Genomic DNA, 10,047 nt, shown 5'->3' with positions numbered 1-10,047 from the left:
AAACATGTAACACCACAAAACTTTGAGGAACGGTTGGTCATGGGCCAGAGAGGAAGTGATAAGCTTTTACAATATATTATGTACTGATACTTGAAGACAAAACAAATATTTAAATTATGCATTATGCTAACTCAAATGTACTGAAATTTGAAATCAGAAATTTTCAGAATGAAACTCAATTTGAAATCTGCTTTATTGGCAGGTACATGGAAGCACATGCAACAGGTGTACAAATTTACAGAAATCTTATAAATTAATGCTGCAATGCGAGTCTTCTCCACAACAAAAAGTCAGTATTAAAAAAAAAAAGCTGCCCTATAGAAAAGTAATTACATTCACTGAAGACTTATTCTGCTGACATTTTTCGCAAAATTTCCTCTGAATGTTTAAGCTGTTGTAAGAACCGGTCGGCCTCAAAATAAAGGAAAATGTAAGATTCAAATATCAAATTGCCTGAGGAAGGTAACACAGTTATGAACAATGTTGCTGCCACACTAAAAGCCTTTTTGAAATATAGAAAAGGGACTACTTATAAAGGATTATATTGTCTATGTTCTGCCATCTAAACTGGTGATAATTGTCTTTTAAGATAATGTCCATTCTTAGAGGAACAGAAAAACTCTATTTGGATGTAACTACAACTAGAACTAAGTGATGGACACACTGGGAATGTGAGCCGCTACACCAAACTGACGACACACCTTCCTGTACTGTTCCTCCAGCAGAATGTTTTTCTTCACCTCTAAATCGTAATTAAATTTCAAATCTTCAATCTCCTCAAAAAATGCAGGGTCAAAGTTCCTAAGTTCTTTCTTCAACCTTTTAACCTCAGATTGCAGATTTGTCCTCTCCGTTTCGGCCGCCCTCAGAAGCACTTTAAGCTTCCCGTGACCTAAAAACACACAGACAGATGTAATAATAGTTATAGTAATAATAGTAGTAGTTCATTTCAATAATCTGCATCTTATGTATTCAGCTGATGCTCTCGACCACAGTGACTTACAATGAGGGCAATAAAGGAGTAACCTTGAATTTAGATCAAGAGCATTACAATACAGAGGGAGGAATGGGGTTTGAACATTCTGGCCTGAGGGTGGCGCTAGAGGAAAAGCTATGAGGTCCCCAAAGTTAATGTGGCTCGAGTATGTAACAAAGTACTGGGACATCCATCTATTGCATTTCCAAATCCAGAAAAAAATCTGTTTTTTTCAGAATGACAACATTGATGATGGTGGAGGTCCACATCAAACTAACACAGCTTCATTTTCAAAACAAAACAAAAACTCAGTAGGGTGGTGGTGGGAGGCTCACCTGGCTGAGAGGACGTCTCACCGTATCCTTCATCGTACTCGCTGAGCCTTTCCTTCAGGTCTGACTTCTCCTTTTCCAGCTTCCTGTTTGCCAGCCTATGCACAAAAAGAACAGGCATATTTTGTCCAAAGTAAAAATTACACCATCCAGGTCAAACATGAGATCAGGGTAGGAAATCACTGCCAGCCACCAGTCAAACACTGAACCTGGTCACTAAGGCAGGTTAAGTCTCTTTGCTTGGCCAGCCTGAGTCAGGCAACAGAACCAGCTGTTGGAGATCCTAATGAAGTCTAAAAAATAAATAAATTAAAATAAAAACCTGTTGACTGTGGCCATCTTGAGATTATGCAAGATAATATATTATCAGTAAGATTTTTTTGTGAGCCTGAACACAGACTGACTCACCTCAGTGCCTGCAGCTCCTTGGCGAGGCCTGCGTCTGTCCGTTTATCAACAGGAAAACTTTTCAGAATCTCCACCTGGAAAACAACCTCATGATATCAGCAACCAACAACCATGACAGAAATCATATTTCATTCTATTTATTAGCCTACACTACCAACTTGGACACTGTCAATGTACTGCTTTTTCCATATTGCAATATTAAAGCCTAAAGAAAGACTACTGTGACTATTCTCTCCTATATTGAAGATTTCCATAACCTTGAAAAAATAAAAAGATTTAAAAAAGGAACACAACACAATATTAAGAAAAGTCAGTTTTGCAGTGTTATGTAGACCAAGGTGTTATATTTGTGCTTAGGGTTTTTATGGTTTTGAAAGCAGAAATGCCCAAAAAAAAATCTTAAAAAAAAAAAAAAGACAGAAAGAAAGACTGATGCACTTAGATAATATGTATCAAAAAGTGTTTTAAATCTGTAAAACTCTAAAACTGTAGGAGGAGAACAAGAAAAAAAGGATTTGGAAAAAATAAAATAAAATAAATAATATGGAGTAAAATTCAATGTGGCAGCCATTAAGGGTTGTATGAGCAAATTATTCTTGTATGACCAGAAGAATATTATTTTTATTATTGGTCAATATCAGCATATATGTTGTCTGATATGCGCTCATATGAGAACTTTTGTAAAATGTAAAACTGTAAAATGTCCTGTCTCGATTCCATACCTTTGTCACAAGATATGATAACCACATTTGCGGTATCACTTCAAAAAAAATGAGTGTATGTATATCGGCTAATACACGGATATCAGATTTTTTTTACTCCCTAATATCTGTACTGGTATCCAAATCCATTATTATCCATTACTGGTCGGGATTTACAAATGAGGTGGTCACAAAAACATTTTGACTGTTAAAGTTCAAAACGGAACTATAAGGCGCCTATAATATTATAATAACATTGTTCCATGCATCAGTGGCTTGCCAATCACTGATGCCCCTCTGATGCCAAATTTCATGGGTTTTTGAATATGGCAGCCAGGTGGAAAAATTAGTTCAAAGCGGCAGGACCAAACAGTCGGGCGCCCAAGTACCTGTGACGCCAAGACCCCTAATTATCACTCATTTTTACATGATTAAAAGAGTTTCACACAGCCAAACACTGAACACCTCACACCTCAAATGAGTCATGAATAAAAAACAGAGTAAAACGGGCAAATACCAAGAGTGGCATCACACGCACGGCTCATTTAGCTCGGAGCTTGTCAAACAGCGGTTCAAACTTCTGTACCTCATCTTCAAGTTGCCGGACAGTTTTCTGAGCTCGTTCCTCCTTTCGGCTGAGCTCCTTCAGCTGCTGCTTGAGCTCAGAGAGACTGGAGGTCTTCTGGGAGAGCTCCTTCTCCAGCTCCTGCATTTTGTTCTCAAACATTCTGAGGAAAAAAAAAAAAAAAAAAACAACGGCTGATTTAGCACTCTTTAACTTATATCAGCATGCTGATTGGCAGCACTGGCATCAGCCCCAAATGTAAGATGATGGGTCAGTTCCAGTTAAGTCACCTTCCTAGAAAACCACACTACCTGACAAGAAGTGGTGTAGGTGGTGGTCAATAATCTGGAATTTTCATTTAAATGGATTTACATTGCTGCGTGGCAATACTCCATGTTGATAACCTTTACCAAGTCCATGAAAATTTCTACATCCTGCATCAAGTAAGACTTTCCTTGGAAAAAAAATGTGTGCATTATCAGCAGCAGTGCCAGCGTTTTCTTTATTACTAAAAATACTGGGTTTAGCCTGAGGAGCAACTGTGACTTCACAGAAAAAGACAAGATCACCACTCCAGTGCTCTCTGGAAAGTGCAGCCTGAAAACACAGCAGTAGTGGCCACATGAACCAAAATGAAGAGAACAAAAGTCTTACAAATGATCTCTATAAGGGTTAACTTGTCTTTTTGATGTAACTTTGAACGTCTTCCACATCATGCAACGCTCGTTGTGCACCTCCTGAAAACTGAAACAGTGCAGACACGCATGATGATTTGTCTCGCAGGAGCACTGATTGGTTGACTTTTCAATTGCCATGGCAACATGGCATTGTAAAACGCTCTGTGCTCTGAACTAATTTGTCGAAGAGTCCACGTTCATGTCGGCATCCTGATGTCCACTACATTGGGTCAATAATGAATGGAGACCATGCTGACTTAGCCATTTTGTGACTGCAGGAGTGGCACACATATTGTGGACTGGGGCTTCACCTCATGGGCTGAAGCAGCTGAAGCAGACAGACAAATCACACATCTCTCATCACAAACTTCTTTGTTGCCATAGACACGGGCTGCACACCAGCACATTGGTGTACTGAAGCTATTGGATCTTGCAAAGCGTGTCTTACAAAGTATAAACCAGCCTAGGGGTTTGCTGACCTTGTTACCACAGATGCCTTGGAGCTCTTGCTGTCCGCTCCCTCTGGCACAGCTCTGGACGGGCCTGCTAGAAGCCTTTGCTTGGTTTCCTCCAGCTCTGCCTCAAGCTTGGCATTGGTCACCTCCAGGCTCGTGTTGGTCACCCTCAGCCTCTCTGCAGCCTCAATTTCCTGTGGTACCAGAGAACGGCATCGAGGAGGTTTAACACTTCAAAACATACAGTTGGAGACTTTCAATCCAAAGTGAGATTCCACTTTTTTTCTTGAGCTTTCCCCAATTATGAAACCTATAAAGTTGTGGCTTGTCACTTTGATAATGTTTTTCTACACTCCAAGTTGATGTTTACAAGTCATGATTTCTACATAAAATCCAGGATATCCAGGAAAATACTGTGTTGTCAAGAATGTGGCATGAACAGATGCATTTCATGAACTACTTGAATAAAGTGAGTCTAATGTTTCATCCCAATGTAAATATGACTGCAGTTAGCAGCTATCTTTGGCCTTTTACCTTTGACTACCACTTCACGGTAGACTCAACTCAAATCTTATTTTGAGCCAGTTCTTAAACTCTGGGATCGAACCAATCATACATGCAATTACCCTTTTTATCTCCCTCCGCAGACGTTCATTTTCCATCACTATCTTCTCCATTCCTTTGGTTTTAGAATCAAGTTTGGAACTCAGCTCAGCCTCGGTTTGACTCTTCACTTTCTCATAGTCAGCCTATAAAGAAAACAAGTGTTAGAGCCAGTAAGAGATAAGAGATACTAAGTCTGGCAAGTGCTGTTTGTTATGTGGTTAACCTTTAATATTTCATGTTCTTGCTGTAAGGCTTCAAACTGGTCCTGATTGGCAGGCGCTTGGGATTTCTTCAACAGTTCGTTTTCCCTCTGTACCCTCTCCACCACCTTCTTCATCAACCCAATGGTCTTTTCAAGTTCAGGTACTGTTTTACCACTTCGACCGGGCTGGTGGAGAAAAGATTGGGATAAATAATTTTTAAAAAATTAAAAACCCAATGGTCTGCAATTGGAACAGGACTAGCAGTATAGCTGGTGCTATCCAGCTGCCGTGCTGTTTGTGTAGATATTTGAATGTTGTTTTTTAAAGCAAAGATGCTTTTCAGAGTTTTTTTAAATTTATTTATTTATTTTAGAGGTAAACTTACTCCACGTATATGAGCAAGCTTTTTCTCCACCTCTGCTTTTTCCTTTTTCAGCGCATTACACATCTCCTTGAGATCAGCGACTTGGTCCTGTCAAAAAACAAAAAGCACAGAGCAACGTGGTGTATAATTTTTAAGTACCAGCACCAGTAACAACCTCTCCAGGTTGAAGTGTGTGTACCTTGAGCCGGGGTAAGTCCTTGTTGGCTTGCTCCAGCTGAAGGCGGAGCTCCAGGTTCTCAGAGGCCAGCTTGAGGTTTTCTTTTCGAAAGTCTTGATCTTTCTGTGATGGCGTGCCTCGTCCTGAAGTCTAGAGGAGGGCAAAGACTTGTTCTCTGTGTCATGTACACAAACTCAGAGCATATTAACTGAAGGGATGAGGGGTATACTGCTGTTGGACAAAACGTATATAGACTATAGAACAAAACAGCCTCATTTTCAAATGGATTTGCCTGATGGTTGAATGGGTTTCAAGGGACCTGAGGTCAAAAAACCTCCTCTATCTACAAATGACCATCAGTCACACCACCGAGGGCAAAGCGGCTGCATGTTTCCATTCAAACCAAAGCCTTCAGCAGGCTATTTCATTATTTATTCCTCCTCTCTGACTGATGGTGTGCTGATGAAATTGCCTGGTGGAGTCTTTGGCTGAAATGACAACCTGCAGTCTGTCAGGACTGACTGTCCAGCACCATACCAGTGATTTTCAATGCTTGGCCCATTTACTACAGTTTACCCACATTTTGCAAGTCATGCGAGGGTGCTACAGATTCCACAACATATAATGACTGGCTGGATAAAAGGGAGCAAAAATGGTATCAGAGTTCTAAAGTATGATTGCTTGCTTCAGGCAAAGATTAGCAGTGAAGTATTTACATTTTGTAGATATTATTGCTAAACCTGCAAAATCACTGGTATGGCCTTATAAAGACATAACAATCATTAAAATTGCAGTTACTGGGTTTTTCCAGAACAGCAGCAAAACACAAGCTCATGAGCAACCAACACTGCTGAATGTTCTAAGGGAGGAATACACCGACAGACTATCAAGCCACTCACTGTTGATGCCTGGGCTATGCCCTGGTAGCACTACAGCCACACTATTACAACACTGCCATCTCAGCAGGGGGACTGGGGGAGCCAGGAGTACCTTCACATATCTAGATTGACTTCGCCTACTTTCTACAACATCAAATGCGCTCCCTGTGTTCACATCTGTGCCAAGTTGCCTTGTGCCTCAGGTGACCCAGGGGTCCACATCTGCCTCAGCTGGGCAGAACTCCACTGGTTTCTCCTCTTCTTTTACCTTCTGCTCACTTCCTTTTGGTCTCTGGGATTTAGTGACTGTGGTGCTTTCTTCTTTTGTTTTAGCTTCTGATTGTGTCTTGCCTCCTTTAACAAGATCAGCCTGCTCTCTAGTCTGCCACTACCTTTTTGGTCACATGAGGGGACGATCGATCCTGCTCAGTGCTTCGCTTTGGCTCCCTCTGCCGGTCAGAGGGGTCTTTGACACCATCAGTGTATGCAATGATCGCTTTGCCATACCCATCCTCAACATCGAATGTGACGGAACGAATCCCTTTCACAGATGGGGAGGGTGACCCTTTCCCCTTGACATGCAGTGAAGGAAAGTAAATCCAGTGAAGAAATGAATGCATAGAAAAGAGAGTAAAAAAACATCATAAATGAAGGGAAGGTAATGACAAATGGAGAGATTAAAGGAAAACATTCTGCCCCCTTAAAGCAGGCCTGGGCCAAATCATGGAGATAGAAAATAATTTTGGCACATTTTGGGTGCTGTTTATTATTGTCTGCTGTCCATCATCTGTCCTACATTGTTTCCTTACGCTAAAGCTGAGGCACTGCTGTCCCTGTACTGTGTGCACCATGATTCTTTGTGAGACTGGTCTAGCAGTTGTCAGGATGACCAAAAAGTTCAGATGTATAAAAAAAACTGATTGATTGTATTTGACCCAGCTCTGCCATGAATGTCATGATAAACGGAAACATAATGCAGGTGACATGCTGAAAAAAGGTGTAAACTGTAGATGAACTTACAGATGGTCTTGAAGAAGACTCTTTGGACATCTGTCTCTCTAAGGACTGGAGTCTCTCCTCCAGGTAGCGGTTTCTCAGAAGCAGATCCCCAATGGCAGCGTCTTGAGGTGAGGTCTGCAGCTGCCTGGAATTTCAATAACGTACTAAGAACCAGTTCTGGATTTTATGGCCTGAGCTAAAAGGCCTTGATGTTACCTTGTAACATTTTAAGTGTTCGTTGATCCCTTAACAAGAGCAAATTGGCACGTGTACAAATGAGTTTAAATTTCTGGATCTCCAACATTACAAGTAACCAATACTAAGAATGGCATTACTTACATATGATTAATATAACTGTGTGTTATTTAACCAACAGAGAATGAGAGGGAAAGAAACAGGAGCCAAGACTATATTGAATAAGATGATGTGATTATTTACAGACTATATATTGCATTTTAATGTGAATAATCCACAATCCCAAATAGTCCACCAAAATCATATATTTGATATTATTCATATATTCAATGTTTTGATCATTACTCCAAGCCATTGTAGTTCGGAGTGATAATTCTGGAGAGCTTTCACTGTTGGCTTGTGACTGTCATCAGCTAAAGTGAATGGTAAAACGTAACATTACACAGGTTTTCCACTGTATGGAACAACTTCAGCTATTATTGATCTATAAAATAAACAATGTTATTCTGAAAGTACTTCATCAAAGCCTCATTACTACATACTGTTATAACGGTGTAACAGCCCAATGTAACAACAAAAAATAACTTTTAAAAATAACTTGTTACACACTTTAAGTTCCACAGTGTCTTCGTGCGCTTAATTTCCAGAAACCAATAAACGAGCTAGAATGAGAGCATTTTTTTTAAGTATTACCAACTTAACAATCAAATATATTTTTAAAGACATACCTGAGGGTGAGGATCTCTATCTCCAAATCTGAGTTCTTCCTCCTCAGCTCGTCTATTTCCTTCTCCGTTTCGACAGACTGCACTCCCATCTTCAGCTTTTTCTGCAGTGCAATCTTCTCTTGCTCCACTCTGTGAATAAGTCCATTAAGCAGCTCTGGTTAAGAATGAGCTCTCGTCCAACATCTATCCCACAAGGATGAGATAAGTTCACGAAAAAGCTGAAGAGTTGGAGTGCTGCCTGGAACACATGACTTTGTTGCTAAGATGGCACTCTTTGGTTTAAGGGCTAGATCAAACTCAAAACTTAGTAGACAGTTATTTGCCAGCACCTCTAAAAACTACTTGGCTGTCAGCTAGACCCTGTGGCACCAATGTGATCAAAAATAAAAACTTTCAGGATACACAGGGAGACAAAATGTATGAAATAAAACATTTTATTAACTGTAAAACAACATTTGTTATTTACAAATTGGAATGTCCACTCTGCAATGTGTTTTATATTGGCAGAACTAAACGCCGACTACAGGATAGAGTCTTAGAGCATAAATATGTGATAAAAACTAAAAATGACAAGTATCTAATGGCTCGCCACTTTAAGGATAAACATAACAGTGATCCCTCCATCCTAAGAGCTACAGGTATTGATCATATACCACAAACTATAAGGGGAGGCAATAGGCTGAGTCAACAAGAGAGTTTCTGGATCTTTAAGTTAAAGGAAACCCTTTACCCAAGTCTTAATGAAGATCTAGAATATTGCCATTTCCTGTAAAGACTTATGTTTATTGTCTTCCATTAAATTTTATGTATGTTTGATGTATATTTGTCTTTATCTGCAGGGACTCCTACTTTGCTGGGTGGATACGAGGCCCGCTGCTGTCCACCTATGTTTGTGTTAGAATGTTTTGGTTGTGGCTACCTTTGTCTGTGTCTGTCATTGGCTAATTGATGGTCAAATGTCCACACCTGTTAACGTACCCACATGTTGTTTTAACCACACTTGTGTCAGAGTCAGATTGTCCACTTCCTGACGAAGGCTTCTAGCCGAAACGCGTCGAAGTGTTTGTTTTAATAATGATCTGCCCATAAAATAAAGGCATTGTAACTTTTCTATAAGACGAGTGCCTTGGTATCTACTAAGTTTTGAATGAGATAAGATAATTCTTGCCCACAATCCACTCTATGTTTCTACGCGACACATATAGCACCGCCTTGCTGCTTTTGTCTTTGCACTTTCAGCACAATGTCTAGCAAGAAATCAATAAGGCTTCCATGTCCATTCATTCTGAATGAAAAAATGGAAGCTACTCATTTCTTTTTCAATTTACAATTATTTTTATGACATGGACAATGATGGTGCCCAGTGTTGTAAACATATACATTGTTTATTTGGTTTGGGATTCATCCAACAACTGGAGGTACAAACGCAATGGCAAAAATGTCCAAAATGAATATGGGCACTTTAATATGCATGTTTTTGCTATGCAGCCACTTAAACAGCAATCTAATAGAAAATAGCAGTAACTTTTATCCATGTCCAACACTAGAGCACTGGGCCAGTTCCCTCAGTGCTATATGCACTCACCTGGCATAGAGGTCTTTAAGTGTGGTGAGTTGTTTGGAGAGGGACTCTGCCTCTCTCTCCTTCTCTTTCAATGCATTCTTCACTTTGTCCATCCTGGCCTGCCATTTCTTACCTTCCTCCCAGCGTGTTATTTCTTCTTTGGACTATAGAGAGACAAAGGGGAACATCAAGTTATGTGCATTGAACTGAAACATGTA

At 40.1% G+C, this 10,047-nt stretch overlaps 1 protein-coding gene across 5 annotated transcripts in view; it reads right to left on the bottom strand.

Moving 5' to 3' along the window:
• Positions 1-175: 175 nt before the first annotated feature.
• cep290 (centrosomal protein 290) overlaps positions 176-10,047 on the bottom strand; it is a 46,838-nt gene continuing 36,966 nt past the window's right edge. For 4 of the 5 annotated variants that reach the window (XM_030054574.1, XM_030054576.1, XM_030054575.1 and 1 more), the window contains 13 exons: positions 9,851-9,993; positions 8,266-8,394; positions 7,364-7,487; positions 6,736-6,915; positions 5,487-5,615; positions 5,309-5,395; positions 4,944-5,108; positions 4,741-4,863; positions 4,139-4,308; positions 3,004-3,145; positions 1,717-1,790; positions 1,312-1,406; positions 176-892 (listed from right to left, as the gene is read on the bottom strand). In XM_030054574.1, coding sequence (XP_029910434.1) covers positions 648-892; positions 1,312-1,406; positions 1,717-1,790; positions 3,004-3,145; positions 4,139-4,308; positions 4,741-4,863; positions 4,944-5,108; positions 5,309-5,395; positions 5,487-5,615; positions 6,736-6,915; positions 7,364-7,487; positions 8,266-8,394; positions 9,851-9,993 — 1,806 coding nt within the window. In that variant the 3' untranslated portion in view covers positions 176-647. The remainder of the gene's footprint in view (positions 893-1,311; positions 1,407-1,716; positions 1,791-3,003; positions 3,146-4,138; positions 4,309-4,740; positions 4,864-4,943; positions 5,109-5,308; positions 5,396-5,486; positions 5,616-6,735; positions 6,916-7,363; positions 7,488-8,265; positions 8,395-9,850; positions 9,994-10,047) is intronic. The other variant, XM_030054579.1, reaches the window with a different exon arrangement.

Source organism: Myripristis murdjan, chromosome 6 (assembly GCF_902150065.1).
Source record: "Myripristis murdjan chromosome 6, fMyrMur1.1, whole genome shotgun sequence".
NCBI lineage: Eukaryota > Metazoa > Chordata > Actinopteri > Holocentriformes > Holocentridae > Myripristis > Myripristis murdjan.
The sequence above is the reverse complement of the archived record's forward strand: the minus strand, read 5'-3'. Positions and strand labels throughout refer to the sequence as shown.